The sequence below is a fragment of the Anguilla anguilla genome, chromosome 5, assembly GCF_013347855.1.
Source record: "Anguilla anguilla isolate fAngAng1 chromosome 5, fAngAng1.pri, whole genome shotgun sequence".
Classification (NCBI taxonomy): Eukaryota; Metazoa; Chordata; class Actinopteri; order Anguilliformes; family Anguillidae; genus Anguilla; species Anguilla anguilla.
The window spans coordinates 9621228-9641604 of NC_049205.1; the positions used below are offsets into that span (position 1 = coordinate 9621228).

Genomic DNA, 20377 nt, shown 5'->3' on the forward strand with positions numbered 1-20377 from the left:
GAGGGTGAGGGGAGTTAGTGAGGGAAGTGTGAAGGGGGAGGGGGGGTTTGGGGGGGGGGTAGGATGAGGTCCCTGAGAAACCGCGGCCCGCGCGGGGGGGGGGGGCTGCTTTACACCTAGCGCTCAGCGTCTCTCGCCTCTGCGTTAGTTTCCTTGGGGGATGAAATCGCACATTTTTTCAGAACGTGTTGGTATGCACTGAGGGACGGGGCGCTAGAAACTTTGATACATTCAAACCTGTACACGGTCTCTCTGGCAGTTAGTTCTTCTGACAACTGTGATTTTAGCATGTCTGCGTCTGTGCCAGTCGTGTAACACAAGCAAACTGCAAGCCATGCGATTAACCCTTTAATGTGTAATATCACTAATATGTGATTTGAATGTTCTTAACTGTGCATTCCCAAAAAAAACATGCCCTTCAAAGGGTTAAAAATGGAACCAGGCTGGGCAATTGTAGGCGAGGCGAAAATTTGTGTGGAGCCCTGTTGAAGGTGTCATTGAATACAATGGAAGGCACATTATTTTCAGGGGGGAAAAAAAAAAATCACCCATTGGAATGCAGCCCTCGTTAGACAGTTCAGTTCTACCGAATAAATTATTTCTTCCTTTCATGCAATGATTTCTTCATTAAAACGGAGCAGAATAATGGTTTAATTAAGTTGTTTGCGACCTACGTCTGAATTGTTTGCACAGCCATTCCTGAGTCATTAAATCGAGTCATTTAATTATGAAGTCGCGTGAATCGCGAGGGCGGTTCTTTTGTTCCTTCGGCTGGCCCGTTCGCAGGAGTCAGTTGTTTATTTTGGTTCGGCGATTCCTTCCCCTCTGTCATACCGCCCCTGTCTTACATTTGCGGCTTTTTGTGTCGTTATTGTCCCGGTGTGTGTTTTTTATTTTTTATTTTTTTAAACAATGTCATTACGCTGCGGGGTGTACGGAGCTCCAGCCTCCCTTCCTTCAGGGTTCCTGTAATGACTTGGAACACGTGCGGTTTTTTTTGTTGTTATCGAAAACGTCCAGACACGAGAATTGTCCGACGTTGCATCATCCCATCACAGCAAAGTGTTTGCGGGGTAGGTGTGTAGGAACCGGAGCGCTCCGCAGGGGTCCGTAGTCCCCGTTTCTAGTCCATTTCGTTGCGTCTGCGCGTTTAATTAACTCTGCGCCGGCAAACAGCTGGAACGACATTAGGCTGCTGCAAAAAAAACAAAAAAAAAAAAAAGGTAATTGTATTCCGAGTCGGAGCCCAAATGGAGTGCAGCTCGTTGCGACGGTGAGTCCTGAAGCGATGAACAGACTGTCTGAGTCCATCCTTGACTTTATCTTCGCTACTTCAGCTTTCCTTCCTTTTTTTTAAACTTTAAAGTGAAATTCCTTTCATCTCCATTAAAAAAAAAAAAAAAAAAGAAAACCTCAAATGGGCGCGATAGTGCCGCGTAGTAAATGACGGTGGGGAGGCACACAATTACGGGACGGGTCTTCGGGCGCCTTTTCCGAATTTAATGGCGTCTGAATTAAATGGCACTTTTTCACGAGCTTGCAATTGGGGAAGAAAAATAACCGGTTTAAACGAGGGCTGGGAAACCGGTCTCCGTGTCCACGATCGTGGTCCTCACCCCCATGCCCCCGAACCAGGATCGCAGTCTCACCCACCCACACCCCCTGACCGGTCCGCGATCCCGATCCCTCCATCCGCTCCCCCACTCACATCGGCCCCCCATTCTTAAACGGTCAGACTAAGATTGATACATGACATTAATGGGAAAAGAAGTATGTGTGGTGTCTTGACCCCCTGAGGTGTGCATATGACAGGAGTCATGAGACTCGAAGAGAAGAGACTCGAGTATTAAAGTGATTTTGCTTTCTTAAAGAACATTTTGTTGGCTTATCTCTGCCGTCCGTAGTTTCCCAGAAGCACACAGCGCCCGAAGGTTCCGCGACATCTGCGCGCAAAGGGTACTCGTTCAATTTTAGCATCCGCTCGACATGCTGAGAAACTCCTGTGAGAAAGAAAATGACCCAGTTGAAAGGAGGCAGTGGCTATTTTTGACCCGAAAAAACTCGGCGCACGCCGCTGGACTCGGAAACGTCGCAGACGGAATGGAATCGCTGAATTTCCTGACCCTACAGCCAGGAGTTTCCGGTCGTAATGGCCTGCATCCCGTTTTTTGTTGCCTTTAATTGCTTTCTCGCAAGATTTTCCGAAGGAAGCCTGACAGATGCCAGAATTAACTTTTCAGTTAATTAAACCGTTTGGACTTGGGCCTGCGGTACCCGCTCTAAAAAGAAAAAAGAGAAAAAAAAAAGAATACCAAGAATGTAATGGCTCAGTACTGCATGCCGTTAACAAATGTGGTATTGCTATGTCTAAATTCTCTTTTGCCTTTATAGTGGTTGTTTACCAGAATGCAGTTACGCAAATAACGGAAATTATGTCAAATCTGAATATTGTCTCGTGTGACCTCCCACAACAGATCACGGTCACCGACCACGGCGTCCCGCCGAAGTCCACGTCCGTCCGGGTGATCGTGCGGGTGCTGGACGAGAACGACAACCGGCCGCAGTTCCTGGAGAAGCTCTACAAGATCAAGCTTCCCGAGCGGGAGAGGCCGGAGAAGGAGAGGCTGGCCAAGAGGGACCCCGTGTACCGGGTCATCGCCTCGGACCGCGACCGGGGCCCCAACGCCGAGGTCTCCTACAGCATCGAGGAGGGGGACGAGCACGGGAAGTTCTTCATCGAGCCCAAGACCGGGCTGGTGTCCTCCAAGAAGTTCTCCTCGGCCGGAGAGTACGACATCCTGACCGTAAGCGCCATTCGAGCCGCCCGCCGCTCGTCGTTTCGCTAATCCCGCAGCTGCTCCGATCGGCGCTTGCCGTAAGGCTGCTGCTGCCGCACAGACATCATAAACGCAGGAGTGTATGATTATTATAGCTAGCTAGGTTATGTGTTCACTGTCGGGTGCCATCTGGCTGTGGCTTCTCCCTCTCTGTGCATAATCTGCCAACATTGTCTCGTACAGAACAGAGACATCTGGTTCAGCCTTGCATTAGTCTGTCTGTGTTTTCATAAAGAGGGGGATGTGCGGTTTTTTTTTCTTCTTGTGATGTCACACGGTGGACGTTGCTGAGCGGGTTTCTCTCTCCGCTTCTTTTGATTGGCTGTCGCAGATCAAGGCGGTGGACAACGGCCGGCCGCAGAAGTGGTCCACCTGCCGGCTGCACATCGAGTGGATCCCCCGGCCCCCGCCCTCGGCTCGGCCGCTGGCCTTCGACGAGGAGTCCTTCTCCTTCTCCGTCATGGAGGGCGACCCGGTGGCGCACATGGTGGGGGTCATCACCACCGAGTCCACGGACTCGCCCGTCTGGTTCGAGATCACAGGTGAGCCCCTGGATTTCGCGTGGCCGTAGACTGCGTTTGCGTGGGCTTCTGCTCGGAGGAAAGTTCCCCTCCAGCACCATTTGGCCTTTTTTCCAAGCGTGTAAATGGCAAATAATAATGCTCAACGGCTGCTAGTTCTAAACCTCTTGTAGTCATTTTCTTTGCATGGTGTAGTAACTTAGTCTGACAGACTCTCTTCCTTTTCCCTCCTCCTAACATCCTAACTTCCCCTGTGACTGACGTCTCTTTCTCTCTCTCTCTTGTCTGTTTTCTGCATTTCCTGCTGCGCTCTTTTGGAATGTTTTTGTTGGTTTCGTTTCTTTGGATTTGCAAGGAGACGCGCAAGCTCAGGAAGCGTTTTACGTCGTTCAGACGGCTTGTGACCTGAACTGTACAGCGGAAGGTACTAACTGCTGCTCAGATCTCCTGATCCGCCGGTCTGGCGCATCATGAGATCCGTGGTGACGTCCTGTGGTACTCTGTGGTGTTCATTAATCAGTGTGTTCGTTGATCATAGCGCTGTAATGGTTTTGTTGTGATGCGGTTCATTAAGAAATGCGCATTCATACGTAAACATACACGTGTGCGTGTTTGTGTTTGTCTGTATGGAATGCCTCTCATGTTAACATTTCATACGTCAAACAGGATTCTTCTTTGTAAAGATATACGAGTAAACCTGTCTTAATGTGAATTTTCACAGTGCTAGTAACTGTATGCTTCTTTTTTTAGATAGACTGTCTGTTCTGTGGCCGCGGCACAGCCGAAGTGAGATGTAGAACGCGCGCGGTAGACCTGCGCGCGCGTAGGTGTGAGAGGCTCACCTTTCCCGCGGCCGACGGGATGATGATGCTCCTTTTAATCTCCTGTCAATTCTCATTGTGTAAACCAGGTGGCAACCATGACAGCCGCTTCGATGTGGGCAAGGGCAGCGGCACCGTCATCATCGCCAGACCCCTCGACGCCGAGCAGAAATCAAATTACAACCTGACAGTGGAGGCAACAGATGGAACCGAATCTATCAGCACCCAGGTAATTGAATCGCTAATGAAATGTTTATGGAAAGTGGAATTTGTAGCAGATCCGCCCCCCCCCCCCCCCCTCCGTCGCCATTTGGGGGCCATGTAGCGAGGACATTATGGGGGGGGGTGGGTAAAAAAAAAATGGAAGCGTTTGGCAGCGGGAGGGGGGGGGGGGTGGGGTGAAGGCAACATCGTGCTGTTTATAAAGCAATCAAAGGCAGCTAAGTGAATGTTCTTTCAGATGCAAGTCCTTCTGTCACTTTGGGCGAGCTCGTTCCAGTCTTCTCTGCCATTCAGGTTTACAAGAAATGATTATTCAGGCAGACCCAGCAGGGACCCGAAAAAAGGAAAAAAGAATCCGGGCTGAGATTCTCTTGTTTGTCAGAGGTTCTTTTTTGACGGTGCCTGCACGTGGATCGCTGTCAACTCATTTATCTGCGGGAAATGAACTGGGACGGGACACGGGTCTGCTGACGCCCCCCTTCGTCGTCTGCCTCGGCGGTTTGGCGCGCGGCGTCTGGCGCCCCCCCCCCCCCCCCCCCAGTTCTTCGGGGCTCGCGGGTTGTGTTCGCCAGGCCGAGCGTGGCAGGCGTCAGCGGCCTGCTCAAACCGACGGAGGGCTGGGAACAGGGAAAATACAATGAAGGAACCCGGGGAGGGGGGTCCTACTTAAGAATAATTATAGCCGTGTTCGGTGTAACCACTTCCCGAGACGCGTCTCTTAAATTAATTAGGAATTTAATCCGGGCAGGTGTTTTGTTCAGCCTGAATACTCAGGCTGAATTTTCTCCTGCTTTGCCGGGAAGGCTCCACCTGTGTACTTTTCCCCTCCAGGATGTATCAGCAAGTCTTCCCCATCTGCGGCGCCTCCTGACCCGAGCGGAGGCCGACATTGCATGTGCATCATCATTATGCAAATGTGCGGGGCTGCGGTGCAGCGCTAAAAACGCTTTAAGTGCTTCCGCTTACAAAACCCGAACGAGCCCGCAGTTGACCGTCGTTGTTTCGCTGCAATTTTTACCGGCGAGTAAAAGGTTTCGGTCGGACCGCGCGCTCCTCTGTAATTACCTCAGGGCAGCGCGGCGATGCTCGGCAGCCTGGGAAAGGGACGGCGGAGCGCAGGTGTCGTTCGCAGCCACGGCGTCCAGGAGCGGAGCGAGGGCGCGGGGGGTCGGGACGTTGTCGTTTAAGGCGGGGCTGGCTCTCTCTGTGCGGTTCAAGTGGAGCTCGCCGTTCGACCGCGTCCCTTCTTGGGGGAAAATGCGATAAAGACGACCTTTTCGCACGGTCGCGCGTCGATGAAAGCGCGCCCGCTCACTCGTTGTAATCTCCTGGGGCTGGCGTACCAATCCTCCGTTTCTGGGCAAAGGAACAAAAACGCGATGATAGAGGACGGTCACGTTTTGGGCCGCGAGTCAAACATTAACGCATATCAATCATTCTTGTCTGGGAGAGGAACAGAACGGAGTGATAGAAGAAGACGGTCACATTTTGAGCTGTGAAACAGTCTTGTGCGTTTTTAACGAGGGCCGGTGGACTTGTAGCATTTTTCAAGGCCTCGTAGCCGTCGGACCTGGTTGGCCTCGGCTGCAGAGCGCAAGCGGAGGAAGTTTATTTCGGCTGTTCTGGACGATGCCCTTTGCATTTTTCGCAGGCTCTCATGTTAATGAAACACAGGACCCCACGCCCGCCCCCCCCCTCCCTCCCCCCTCATCGGCAGCCCCTGGGTGTTTACAGAGCAGGCACGCTTATCCAGGCCTGCCCGCCCACGGCTCTAGCCTTACAGCACACGTCACCCGTGACTGTAAACTCTCCTGCGCTTTGAGCGAGCGAGCTAGCTGCCGAGTCAGTCCGGTCTTTAAAGATCCTGTGGTATTTTATCTGAAGAGTGGGGGGCGTTAACCCCTGTAACCTGGCTCTGTGCACCTGCCCCCCCCGCCCCCCCCCCCATGTCAAATGGGTGCACGTTTCCTGTCCATACACACTGTGGCTGCTCAGGTCACCGATGAAAAACGAGGATAAGAGCTCTCGTTTGACCTCCCTGTGTAAATAACAGCGAAGCGCAGCCTGCCGCTGGCTGCTATGGAACCGGCCTGTGCCTTCCGTGCTCTGGGGTTGGGAGCCACTGTTCCCAGCCACTTTTCAAACGCGGGCCGTCTTCCCTGCTTCTGAAGTCCTGTTAAGACCCAAACGGGCAAGGAACCGACAGAACAGAGAGAATGAGGAATGAAGCCGCCGAAGGGACAGATAGGGACCAAACGGAGAACGAACAGAACGACCAAACGGGGAACAAACAGAAAGACCAAACGGGGAACGAACAGAACGAGCCGTACAGTCCTCAGCAACATACCGTCTTTTCTTGCGTTCCGCAGTGCGGTCCTTCTAGATTTTGGAGTTCATCGTTGCTATGCTGTGGGCATCTTGTGCATTTGTTGAGTGTCTTTTTTTTTGTATAAGCACTATGGACTGCACGTACAGGAGATTTATTGGGCCTGCTGTACTGTAGATACAACCAGACACAGCTGTACTTCAGGAGAGCCGAAGCTTTGGTAAATACAATTTGTAACTGTCATCACCTTTGTATTAACATAGTCTGTATAGTGAAGGAAACCGGCTCAAATATTTGCCCTTCATTACGAAAAGAAACCGATGTGATCTTGAACAGTCTGTTATCGTTATTTGTTTTCCATATCATTACCTTGGTTATTATTTGGTCTTTTTTAAAGATTGAGCATAAGGGATCATTGAACACAAGTATGGCATTACAGCATTGCGTCTTGTCCGTTTTAATATTCATGCCATGACTAACAGCGATACGAGAATATTTCTGTGTATTTTCCGTGTAGCCTTTCATTTCGATTTCATTTGTAGACCTGAGCTGATCTCTGCACAGTTCCAAAGCACGGGCTTTTCGTATTGTATTATTCAGAAACTCGCTCGTTCGTTGAAAATCTGTCCCCACTTCCACCTCCATTTCGAAGGAATCAGTTTTTCATCTTTCTCAGAAAATATACACCAATTGGCATTTACAGCGAGTTTCTAAAGGCGTCTGCTTTCACAAGCGCATGTGCGTATAGATACACGTATATTAAAGGATTTTTCCATCACGACCAAAATGGCACTCGGTAAGGGGAAACAGCCTGTTTGCCAAACAGACGTGAAGCCCAGAGCAGATTAGAGCCGAGATACAAACTTATTTTTGTAATAACATGCTGTTTGCGTCCGCGCTCGGAAAGCGGGGAATTTTAATCAAATTTGGTGTTACGCCGCATTAGACGTGTCCGTTACGGACAGAGCCCTGTGGAAGGTTTCCAGTGCTTATCTGGTTAGGAACGGGCCCTGTGTGCCATCTGCACGCTGTGACTGGCAGGCTCCTTCACTCCCTCCCTCCTTCTCTCCCTCCCTGCCTCCCTCTCTCCCTCCCGCCTCATGTTACAGGTGCCAAGCCACATTTTCTTTCTCCTCCATCAAAAGAACCGCATTTGACAGATATTGAATTTTATGGACGTTCGTGAATAGACTACGCTACGGGGAGAAAAAAAAATAAAATAAAAACGGTCGCCGACCGCTTGGCCCGTCCCTTTGCCCGGTCGCGCAAAATCAAGATTAGCCAGCGTTAATTTTCAGCGGGAATCTTTGTCTGCCATTTTTGTTTTGTTTATTTTTGGCCCGGGCCTGTCGCCTGGCAAATGGCACCGCTCGCGGCGTGATGAACTCGCGGGGGCGGCGGCGTGACGCGCGCTTCATATTGGATTCTTGGATGTGTGATTAACACTGTTGGGTGGGGGGGTGGGGGGGTGGGGGTGGGGGGCGGACGGGGGAGAGCGGTGGTGGAAATGCGTTGATCGGCGTCCGCTCTACAATATGTCCGCCCAGTGCAATATGTCAGCGTCTCGTTTTCGGGTTGTTGTCTTTAGGTTTCTTTTATCCGGCCTGGGGCTGGTCGTGTGCGAGGTTCTGTGGTCTTTGGGGGGGAGATGGCTTATTGGGTTACGTTCCAAAAAGACAAAATGGCCCCCAGCTCCGGGAGGGCGTTTACTCGCGGGGTCGGCCGATATCGCTCTGCATTCCACTGTGGGCATCTCACTGCCAGGCCCCGTGCCAGGCAGCCACGACCCCCATACAGTACCCCACACGACTGCCTTAAACTTCTGCACATCTCTCTCTCCCTCTCCCTCTCTCTCTGTCTCTCTCTTTGATGCCTGAACTTCTGTCTCCCCCTCTCTCTCTCATTGCATTCTCCTTTTCTCTTTCTGTTTTGTTCTGACTCTGACTCACAGCTCTCACTCTCTCCTCTCTCTCAATCTCTCTTTCTGTTTCTATCTTAGTGTCTCACTCTCTCTGCCTTGCATTCTCCTTTGCTCTTCCCTGTTTTGTTCTGACTCTGACCTCATCGCTCTCTCTCTCCCCTCTCCCTCTCTCTTGCGCCCCTCTCGGACCCGTAGGTTCTGTCCTTTGCCCTTTACCACCGCTCATAATGGCTGTGGGCCTCCCGCCGGTCTAAAAATGGGTCCGTTAAGCCTTTTCATGCTGCCGTACGGCTGTGGCCCGTCTCCGAGCGCTGATGTGTTTGACATGCCCATTCGTCTCCGTCTGTTAGAGACCCCCGCAGAACAGGGACCTCTGGGGAGGGGGGAAATATAGACCGGGTGTGGGGGGGGGTTCCCGTTCAAATGGCTGGTGGATTTCGGCAGTTACGGGGCTGTTCATAGACTCCATCGGCGGCACTCCCGCGCCGCTAGCTGCGGCCGTGCAGACGAGGCGGTATTGTCCAGAGCGCCACGTGGCTCCCGTGCGTGTCACACCACCAGGGGGCGCTCCAGGCCCCAGGGAGCCTCAGGGCTTGATGTGAGGGAAAGAGAGGGCGGGGGGGAATCCCCTCCTCCTGTCCCTGGGACAGAAAGACGAGGCCTTTTTGTTCCTCGTTTTGATGTTGTTTTTTCCCGTTTTCCTGTTTTGGAAAGGCACGTGCAGATGAGGGCGTATGCGTGGAGCTGAGCGCGGTGGCACCGTGCTCTCAGACTCAAAAAGGCAGCATTGTCCGCGGTTAAAGACTGCGGTTTATCGAGAAGGAACTTCGGCTTTATTTTTTTCATTTTGGGCCACTATAATTGTGAATGCACACAGTACACATGGCTCTAATTCATTTCTTTCTCGAAATTGACTACTCTATGAAGGAAAAATCCAATATTCTCACTTGAAACATCGATCACTGGGACGCTTTAAGGCTCTAAATCTGGTCGTTCTGCAGATGTCTTTCCAGGACAACATGAGTGGTTTGAGTCTGACATTGAAGGCATCGTAGTTTCAGACCTGAACATGACTCCCGCCCTGCTCTGGTTCATTAAGTTTAGGCCTATGCCCAGGTGTACCGGCGGATAATTGTGAAGTGCGCATGCCGTACAAGTCACCTTGAGCGAGGAATTCGCTAATGCGCCTTTCCCCAGTTTTCGGTTGTAATCTCTCTTCCGAAATCTACGAGGCCTGTGGTTGATAAAACCGCTGCACTGCAGGATCGATGTGTGAGGCTGCGGAGCATTTTAATGAATTACGTTTTTTACTTTCAATAAAAGCCCGAGGGCCTTGCATTCGCGTTGTTCCACATTCGTTTTCTTTATTTGAAGACGGAACACTTCTCCTTCTGAAATACTCTCAGGAAGGGAGTCCTCGAAAACCAGTGTAATTCAGGATATTGAGTTTTTGTTATCGCGTGTATTACTGTGACTGTGAATATTATTATTTTTAAACGGTTTGTTGAAGCTTGAATGGAAGGTCTTAACCTTGGATTTAACATCGAGGTCAAATGAGTAAGGAAAGGCTGTAAGGATGCTTCTGTAGTTTCACTGTTTGAGTCCATTTTAGTCCATATTTCTCTCAAAGGAATACTTTTTTAGGGGAGTTTAGAGGGAGTCCGTTTGGATGTGTGAAGTGAATGGTTTTACTTAGTTTAATGTTATTTGGAAAAAGTAAATACTTGTAAATAGAGTCCGATTTTGCATTCACCACTCAAAGCATTGATCTGGGCTGAATCAAAGTCGCATTAATGCCTTTGCTAATGACCTCAATTACGCAAGCCTGGGCGGGAGCAATTAAACAAGCAAGAGGTGTGTTTCTCCCCTCCCCCCTTTCCCTCCGTCCGATAGGTGCTTATCCGGGTGATCGATACGAACAACCACCGGCCGCAGTTCTCCCAGCCCAAGTACGAGACCAGCATTCCCGAGGACACGCCCCCGGAGACGGAGGTGCTGCGGATCAGCGCCACGGACCAGGACGAGAAGAACAAGCTGACCTTCACCCTGCTGAGCAGCACCGACCCCTTCAGCCTGCGCAAGTTCCGGCTGGACCCGGGGACCGGCGTGCTCTACACGGCCGAGAGGCTGGACCACGAGGCCATGCGCACGCACACGCTCACCGTCATGGTACGCTCGCGCCCCGGTCACGCTCCTGGTCCGGTCACGTCCCGGTCACACTACAGTCATGCTCTGGTCAGGCTCTGGTCAGGCTCTGGTCAGGCTCCGGTCACGGTCCAGTCATGGTCCGGTTATGGTCCAGTCATGATCTGGTCATGGTCCGGTTATGGTCCGGTCATGTTCCGGTCATGCTCTGGTCCATCTCTTCCTTGCGCTGAACCCGTTACAGACAAGCAGCCGGTAGTGAGGCGTGCAGGGCTGAGAGGATGGTAGCTGATAGTTTCCTCTCATTTTTTAATTAAACGACCTTCACATTTTCCCAGCCCCCCCCTTCTTCCCCCCTTCCTCTGCTTCATTAACTTTAATTGAAATGTTTTGCATACAAATAAGAAAACTTGTGAAGTTTATTTCAGTTTTTTTTTAATCCATCCGTTCATTCGTCTGGGTCCGATGCCTGTTTTCAGGTCCGGGATCAAGATATTCCGGTGAAGCGCAACCTGGTGAGGGTCATCGTGAATGTAGAGGACACCAACGACAACGCGCCCTGGTTCATTGGCACCCCCTACGTGGGCCGGGTGTTCGAGTCCGCCTCCGTGGGCACTGCGGTGCTGCAGGTCACTGCCCTGGACAAAGACAAGGGCCCCAACGCCGAGGTTCTCTACAGCATAGAGTCAGGTGTGTACATACACCGCCCTCACACGCATATCTGCCCTCACACACACACACACATACAAACACGCTGGTATACAAACATGCACACACACACACACGCAAACGTGCTGGCACACAAACAAACTTGCTGGCAGACAAATATGCACACGCACACACACAGACACAAAGTGCCACACACGCACTCCGTGTACACACAGGCACGCGCATGCCATACGCCACGTTGCCATCTCATTCCCAGAATTCCATCCCCGGTGACCCCCGCAAGCCTCATAATACATCGCGTTGTTGGCCTCTACGTTTGGGTTTATGAGTGGTCAGCGACAGAAGATGCATTTGTGCCATCCAGAGGTCGCCATAGCTCTCTGCCAACGCAGCGGGTCTGCCATGAATGGCGGGTTTAGTGTGGGGGGGGGGGGTTCCGGGGCCCGTGGGAGGCCTACAGGAAGCAGCCCCGCTCTTTCCCACCATTGTCTAATAGATAAACAACGCCATCGGGGTGGGGGGGGGTGGGTGCGGGGGACGTATTTCGGCGGAACGTTTCTGTCTGGGACGCGCATTGCTGAGATGTTTGGGATGACTGCAGCTAATTGGAGCTGCGCAGCCCTGGAAGAAGGGCTCTATGAATCCAAGCCGGCTGAGACCAGAACGGAGAGAACAAGCCGCATTTCCAGCCGCCATCGATTCGTTTCAAGTCTTCGCTGCGTCAAAAATAAATAAATTAATAAATAGAAAGCTTCTAATTGCTTTTATGTTTATGATGCGAAAAAAGACATTGATGCGCAATTACATGACCATTTAAAAATGTTAAACTGCTGCCATTGCCCTATTTAGAAAATAAATAAATAAAATGTTGCTACAGGGAGCTGTTAGTTATGACTTTGCTTCTGATGTTTTCATGGTTTTAATTTAATTTGCAGATGTTATGAAGCAGAACCTGAACCCCAGCTTTCAAATTGAGATGCAAGCATACTCTTGTGTTTACTAATAGCATATTTTCTAATATGATGTACTTAACTATTATTATTTTGATGTGTTTTTTTCCCCATAGGAAATGTTGCCAATTCATTCACCATCGATCCAGTCCTGGGAACCATAACCGTGTCAAAGGAGCTTGATCGCAGCAGCAGGAGCCATTTCGAGCTGGCCGTGAAAGCCTCGGACAAGGGAACCCCTGCGTTGAGCGCCACAGCAACAGTCCACATTGACGTCACGATATCTGACAACGCTGCCCCCAGGTTTGCTGAGAGGGAGTTCTCCGCAGAGGTCAGTGAAAGCGTGCCGGTTGGCACCTTCGTCAGCCTGGTCGAGGCATCCAGCCAGTCTTCGGTCTTCTACCAGATCAAGGAAGGTAATGTGGACGGCGCCTTCGACATCAACCCCAACTCTGGCGTGGTCGTTACCCAGAGGGCGCTGGACTACGAGGTTCGACCCTCCTATAAGCTGAGCGTGCAGGGCACCAACATGGCGGGGCAGGCGAGCAACGCCACGCTCCTCATCCACCTGAGGGACGAGAACGATAACGCCCCCACCTTCACCCAGGCCGAGTTCACCGGGGTGATCAGCGAGGCCGCTCCTGTCAACAGCGTGGTCTTGACCGAGGACAACGTGCCGCTGGTGATCCGTGCCACGGATGCCGACCGGGATGCCAATGCCATGCTCGTTTACCACATCGTCGAGCCTTTTGCACATAACTACTTCGCCATCGACTCCAGCACTGGGGCCATCCGGACCACGACTGGCCTGGACTACGAGCAGAGGAGGGTTTTCCACTTCACCGTCCAAGTCCACGATATGGGGATGCCACGCCTGTTTGCCGACATCGCAGCCAACGTGACGGTCCGAGTCATCGATGTCAATGACTGCGCCCCGCGGTTCAGCCAGGAGCTGTATGAGGCCTCCCTCATTGTCCCCACGTACAAAGGGGTGCAGGTGCTTGCTGTGAATGCCACGGATGCGGACTCCGGCCCCAACGCCAAGCTCATCTTCTCCATCTCAGAGGGCAACATCGGGGACAAGTTCAAGATGGACCCAAGCTCAGGTGTGATTTCCATGCAGAATGTCACCCAACTGAGGAGCCGGTATGAGCTGAGGGTGAGGGTGTCTGACGGAAGATTCGCTAGTACCGCCACGGTGAAAATAAACATCCGGGAAAACAAGGAGAGCAGCCTTAAGTTCACCCAGAGTTCATACACTGCCTCCGTCAAAGAAAACTCCCCCGAAAAGAAAACGCTTGCAGTTATTGCCACAGTGGGAAACCAGGTGAACGAGCCCCTGTTCTACAGCATCTTGAACCCAGACGAAAGGTTCCAAATCAGCCGTACGTCCGGCGTGCTGTCGACCACGGGCGTGCCCTTTGACCGAGAAGAACGGGATTCGTACGATGTGGTCGTGGAGGTGACGAGGGAAGACAGATCCTCTGGACTCGCTCACGTAGTCGTAACGGTGACCATCGAGGACGAGAATGATAACCCGCCCATGTTTGTCAACCTGCCCTATCATGCGCTGGTGCAGGTGGATGCCGAGGTCGGCCAGGCCATCAGGCAGGTAACCGCCGTAGATGGAGATGTTGGCAGAAATGCCGAGATCCACTACTACCTAAGGGAGCATCATGACTTCTTCAAGATAAGCCCTGCGGGTGAAATCTCCCTGAAGAAGCCGTTCGATAAGGAGACACTGAACACAGAGTTTGTGGTCCACATTGTAGCCGAAGACGGGGGAGAGCCTGCTCTTTCAGCAGAAGTGGAAGTGCCCATTACAGTTGTGAACAAAGCCGTGCCGGTGTTTGAAAGGCCCTTCTACAGCATTGAGATCCCGGAGAGCGTCCAACTGCACACTCCTGTGGTGCATGTTCAGGCTAACAACTCAGAAGGGCCACGCATCGTGTACACCATCTCTGAGGGAGACCCTCTCAGCCAGTTCACAATCAACTTCAACACGGGGGTTGTGCACGTGGTCCGGCCGCTAGATTTTGAGACTCATCCTGCATACAAGCTGAGCGTGAGGGCCACAGACTCTCTGACTGGGGCTCACTCTGATGTCTTCGTTGACATCATCCTTGAGGATGTCAATGACAACCCCCCGGAATTCCTAGCTAAGGCCTACAATGGCAATGTGTCGGAGGCCTCTGTCATCGGCACCTCTGTGCTGCAGGTGGCGACCATGGACGTTGACACGGGTAACAACAAGGCAGTTTTCTACCAGCTGCTGGAGGACGAGGATGGGAGCTCGGACTACTTCAGCATCGACCGCGACAGCGGGGTCATCTGGACAGCCCTTGTGCTGGACCGCGAGGAACGGCCCCAACACAGGCTGACCGTGAGAGCTGTAGACGGAGGGGTGCCCGCTCTCTCCACCGAGGTTGAGGTAGTTGTTGATGTTACTGACCTGAACGACAACCCGCCAGCCTTCACGCAGCATCTCTACGAAGCCACCGTCAGTGAGCTGGCTCCCCGTGGCCACTTCATCACACACGTGCAGGCCTCTGATGCTGACAGCTCAGATGCTGGCAAGCTGGAGTTTGCCATTCTTTCTGGGAACGATGACCAGAACTTTGCCATCAACCCCAAGACGGGAGCAATTACCATCTCCAATCACCGCAAGCAGCACATGGAGCCGTTGTACAACCTCAACGTGTCGGTTTCCGACGGCGTGTTCAGGAGCTCATCCATGGTCAGGGTCACGGTAATCAGTGCCAACTTCCACAGCCCCGCCTTCTCTCAGCTCGATTACGTGGTGGAGCTTGTGGAGAACTCTCCAGCCAGGACTATGGTGGCGGAAGCCAAAGCAACCGACGGGGACTCTGGCATCTATGGCAAAGTGACGTACCACATTGTGAATGACTTAGCCAGGGAAAAGTTTTCTGTCAATGAAGAAGGGGTGATCTTCACCCAGGAGAGCCTGGACCGGGAGAATTCAGTAGAGAAGGTGATCCCCATAAGCTTGATGGCAAAAGATGGTGGAGGAAAAGTCGGCTTTTGCACCATCAATGTAATCTTGACCGATGTCAATGACAACACACCCCAATTCAGAGCAGCTGATTACAGAGTCAATGTGGCCTCGGACGTCCCGAGGGGAACCACAGTGCTTCGCGTCGGGGCTTCGGATGTGGATGAGGGGAGCAATGCTGACATTGCCTACTCCATCGAGGCAGAGGTGGAAAACGTGGAGGAGAACTTTGAGATACACCCCTTCAGCGGTGCTATTGTGACCAAGGAGAGCCTTATTGGATTGGAGAATGACCTCTACTCCTTCTTTGTGAGGGCTAAAGATGCTGGGAGCCCATCCAGGCAGTCCGTGGTTCCAGTCTACATTCGCATCCTGGCCCCCGACACTCCGGTGCCAAAATTCGCGGAGCCACAGTACAGGTATGCCATCGCCGAGGACCTTCCCGTGGGCTCCGAGATTGATGTGGTGCAGGCTGAGAGTGACCAACCGGTCATCTACAGTCTGGTCAAGGGGAACACTCCAGAGAGCAACCAGGATGAGGTGTTTGTAGTGGACAGGGACACGGGGAGCCTGAAACTGGAGAAGAGCCTGGACCATGAGATGGCCAAGTGGTACCAACTCACACTGCTGGCACAGAGTGGACCTGAGGGGAGCCAGGTGGTGACGGCGGCTGACATCAACATTCAGGTGAAGGACGTCAACGACAACCGTCCCGCCTTCGAGTCGGACCCTTACCAGGCTGTGGTGGTAGAGAACGTTCCGGCAGGCACCCCGGTGATCCAGGTGAAGGCGACGGACCTGGACTCCGGGACTAACGGCCAGGTGGTGTACAGCTTGGATCAGAACCAGGAGTCGGAGGACGTCCTGGAGCTATTCGCCATCAATAGCGAGACCGGCTGGGTGACCACCTTGAAGGAGCTGGACCGGGAGCAGCAGAGCCAGCACGTAGTGGCGGTGGTGGCGTCAGACCGAGGGGAGAAGACCCAGCTGGTGGCCCGTGCCAAGGTGGAGGTGACCGTGGCGGACGTGAACGACAACCCGCCCCGCTTCACGGCCGAGATCTACAAAGGGACGGTGAGCGAGGACGACCCGCCGCCCAGCGGGGTCATCGCAATCCTCAGCACTACCGACGCAGACTCGGAAGAGATCAACAAGCAGATCAACTACTTCATAACAGGTCAGTGAACCCCAGGGCTAAACATCTGCTGGGAGACTGCTCTGCGAGCATAGCTTTTCAGAGATTAAAACCAGCTAATGAGAAGACTTTATCTACATAACCGCATATTTACATTAATTAAAGAAAATATCCATGAAATGTACTTTTAAATTGGTAAACAGTCTTTCAGTTAAAGGCTAAATTGAAAGCTTGTGTCAAATATTTGGGTCACTGTGGAAAAGAAGAACTGTAATTATCTCAGTAACTGAATTGTTGAACTGACTAGGGAAATGCACAACCTCTGGTACTAATTAACATGTGAATAATAATTGCAAGTTTAAAATCTCGAGAAATGCTCATTAGTTTGGCTGTGGTGCGAACTTACTCCCTCCAGCAATTCTCACCCGAATGGCTTCCTCTTTTTGTTTGAGTCAAGAAGACAAAACATTTATTTAATTTTTTCTTGTTTATTGCAAGTACAGTCTGAACCTTAAGGTTTTTAGGGTTGTTTTCAAGTAATGCACTGTTATGGGAACAAGAAAATGGAACTGCAAATTGCTGTAAATCCTTTAAGGTGTGAGATCACAAATGTGATCTGATTAGAATGTTCTTAACCAAACATTATAATGCTGATGTAACAATCACTACCAGTATTTGAAAACAATGGAGTTCTGTTCTAGAACTCTGACTTAAATCTTTGAAAAGGCTTTCCATAAAGCCTACAAGGTGTTAACAGTCAAGCAGTTACAGTTGAGCGTGACTGTGGGTTCTTCTCAGGGGGAGATCCGCTGGGGCAGTTCGCCATCGAGCACACTCAGAACGAGTGGAAAGTCTCTGTGCGGAAGCCCCTGGACCGCGAGGAGAGGGACAACTACCTGCTCAACATCACCGCCACCGATGGCACCTTCCTGGCCAGAGCCGTGGTGGAGGTCAAGGTCTTGGACGCCAACGACAACAGCCCTGTTTGTGAAAAGGTGTGTTCAAAAAAAGAAACTATATAGGTTAAATATATGGGAGAGCTTCTGCACAGGATTTTGGACAGCGATTTTTCAGCGTATTTCTGTGTAATATAATGTCGTCCATCCAGACCACTCATCCTGAAGAATGAAATTCAGCTTTGCACTGGCTCCACTGCTGTTTGTCTGACAGTAATTTTCGGTGTGAATCTATTCAGGTATAGGTGTTTAAAACATCTCTCTCTCTCTCTCTCTCTCTCTCTCTCTCTCTCCATCTGTGCAGACTTTCTATGCAGAGTCTGTTCCTGAGGACGCCCCTGAAGGTAGACTCATCCTGCAGGTGATTGCTACAGACGCTGACATCCGCTCCAACGGCCACATTTCATACCAGCTTCTGGGACCCGGGTCTGAGCACTTCAGCATAGACTCAGAGACGGGTATGTTCCACTGTAACGACTCATTTGTATATGTGTGTGTGTGTGTGTGTGTCTGTCTGACTGTATGTCTGTGTGTGTGTTGGTGGCCTGCTCAGCCACATACAGCGACACTAAAAAACCTCAAAACAAATGACATTCGTGGGAGCATCATCAACTTCGATCTGTAGACGCTCAGTTCATCATGTTCATGTACCCCACAGCTCTGTGTTCACACCCTGTGAAGAGTTAGTGTTTTGGGTATTTCCTTGCCCCTGCCGCACAGCTTGTATACGTCTTTTTTATACAAACACGCCTCACTGATGCACACACTGTTTAATTCATGTATGAAATAGAAGTAATAAAAATTCCACAGAATAGCCCTCCTCTCATGCGCGGAGCGTCTGTTTTACCTTTATATTTATGACGTTACACCCGCCCGCCCCTCAGAGCATTAATAATGTACGGTGCGTACGGCACCACACGGCACACTCACCTATCTGAGAGTCATCTTTCCTGCTAGTTTACATTTGTGTGTGAAGTGTTATTATTGCGCTTTCCGCAGATAACAACATGATTAACTCCCCGTGGAGCGAGAGAGTTCTATCACACTCCGCCCGTCTATGTGCGGTGTCTCTCTCTCTCTATCTCTCTCTTTCTCTCTCTCTTTCTCTCTTTCTTTCTCTCATTACAGCACTTGTGTCAGTATGCATTTGCACTTTTTTTTCCTTTTTTTTTTTGTAACCGCAATGAGCATGTCGAGTACCGTTGCCAGGCCCAGAGTCCCCAGTCAGATTAAAGGAAAGGGTTAATTGGCAACGTTTGATTTTGCACGCTGCAGCCCCTCTCTCTGCGATGCAGCAAATCTCGGCAGCCCCACACCAGAGAGCTTCACGAGAGCGGCGTTTCCCCACCTAAGCGAAAGTCAATTTGCGCCCTTCCCTTTGATATTGGATTTAGGATAACTGGGGCATTGAAAGTGTGCTGCGGCTTTTTTGAAGCGAGGTTTAATGCATCTGGAGAATTGCGGGCAGGGTTGTAAATTTATAAAGGAAGGATTGCACCGGAGGACGGCAGGATTTTCTACTTATTGGAAGTTTGTGCGAAGCTGACCACTCCATTTCCCTCGATCTCTCTTCCTCTTGGAGATGCTCATGGCAGCCAGATATATTGCTCTGCTAGGTTTTTTATATATTTTTTTAATACACGGTTATTTATTTATTTGCAAAAAACTGTTGCTTGTAGGGATGAATTTTGCTCTTCAGTTACGTTGGGGAAACTGCAGTAGGCACTCCACCTCACCACTAAACTGTGAGGCCCATGGAAGCCTTATTTTGGTTCATTAGGCATCTAGATTGAGGGTTTTTAAAATGTATTTTTCTTATACTCCCTTTTGACTTCTCTCAGTGGACATTGTCTGAGAACAGGGCTTGAGTTGGTAAGCTTGTACTTTCACTATTGCTGGAAACTTTTTTTTGATTTTTGTTGTTGTTTTGGGTTTTTTTTTGCTGGGAGCTCGGAGTGAGAGATTGCGGTGGAATGTGAGTCGGTGGTTTTTTTTTTTTTTAAGGCCGTTACTGTGCCCCGTTCTCCGGGAAAGGGAAAATGAGTCGAGCGGGCCAAATATTGCCGTGGTAACAGAATGCGTTTTACGCGGTCAGGGTTCGGAATGAACCGCGGGGAAGGAAGCCAGACTCGGCCGCGCGGAGAGCCCCGCCGGCTTTGCCCAAAACCGGCAGATGAGCTTCATCTGCGATCGGAGCCACACTGGCAGCCTTATTAAAGAAATCTGTCTCCGCGTGGGCGCTGAACAAAGCAAAGACATGATACTAACGAACAGGGAGAACTGGTTTAGACTCGGGAGAGAGAAAAAAAGTCTGAAGAGCATTGTCTGAAAGAATGGTAAAGCACCCAAAGAGGGGGTGGGGGGGGGTAATGGGGGGGGGGGGGACATGAAAGAATCGCACAAGATTAACTGTGCGACTCGACAGCGACCAGACGGCGTTTCTCTGTTTTGTGATTGGCCGTCTCCCTGTTTTTCCCCCGCAGGCGAGGTGAAGACGCTGCTGCCCCTGGACCGCGAGGAGCGGGCGGCGTACGCGCTGACCGCCCGCGCTCTCGACGGCGGCGGGCGCCACTGCGAGGCCGCCGTCCGCGTCGCCGTGGAGGACGTCAACGACAACGCGCCCCAGTTCGCCTCCGACCCCTACGCCGTCACCGTCTTCGAGAGCACCGAGCCCGGCACCTTCCTGGCGCGGCTGCAGGCCTCGGACCTCGACCTCGGTAAGCGGGGGGGCCCGTCGGTAATGCGCCGCGCGCGTCTCTACGGCAACGCCGATTGGCACACGCCGCCGGTTGGGCTCGTCCCTCGCTCTTGATTTTCTATTCATGTTAAAAAGCACCTTTTGTGAGTCCCTCTGGCTACAA

General features: G+C 51.5%; 1 protein-coding gene across 9 annotated transcripts in view; it reads left to right on the forward strand.

Moving 5' to 3' along the window:
• Nucleotides 1–20377, forward strand: part of fat1a (FAT atypical cadherin 1a) — a 73335-nt gene that overhangs the window by 33325 nt on the left and 19633 nt on the right. For 7 of the 9 annotated variants that reach the window (XR_004765495.1, XM_035419984.1, XM_035419983.1 and 4 more), the window contains exons 5-14: nt 2475–2804; nt 3169–3379; nt 3714–3782; nt 4269–4408; nt 10542–10817; nt 11273–11483; nt 12529–16602; nt 17359–17555; nt 17821–17974; nt 20000–20233. Coding sequence is in view for 8 of the 9 variants with exons in the window: in XM_035419984.1 (XP_035275875.1) it covers nt 2475–2804; nt 3169–3379; nt 3714–3782; nt 4269–4408; nt 10542–10817; nt 11273–11483; nt 12529–16602; nt 17359–17555; nt 17821–17974; nt 20000–20233 (5896 nt within the window). In the remaining variant the exon portion in view is untranslated. The remainder of the gene's footprint in view (nt 1–2474; nt 2805–3168; nt 3380–3713; nt 3783–4268; nt 4409–10541; nt 10818–11272; nt 11484–12528; nt 16603–17358; nt 17556–17820; nt 17975–19999; nt 20234–20377) is intronic. The other 2 variants (XM_035419986.1, XM_035419988.1) reach the window with 1 other exon arrangement.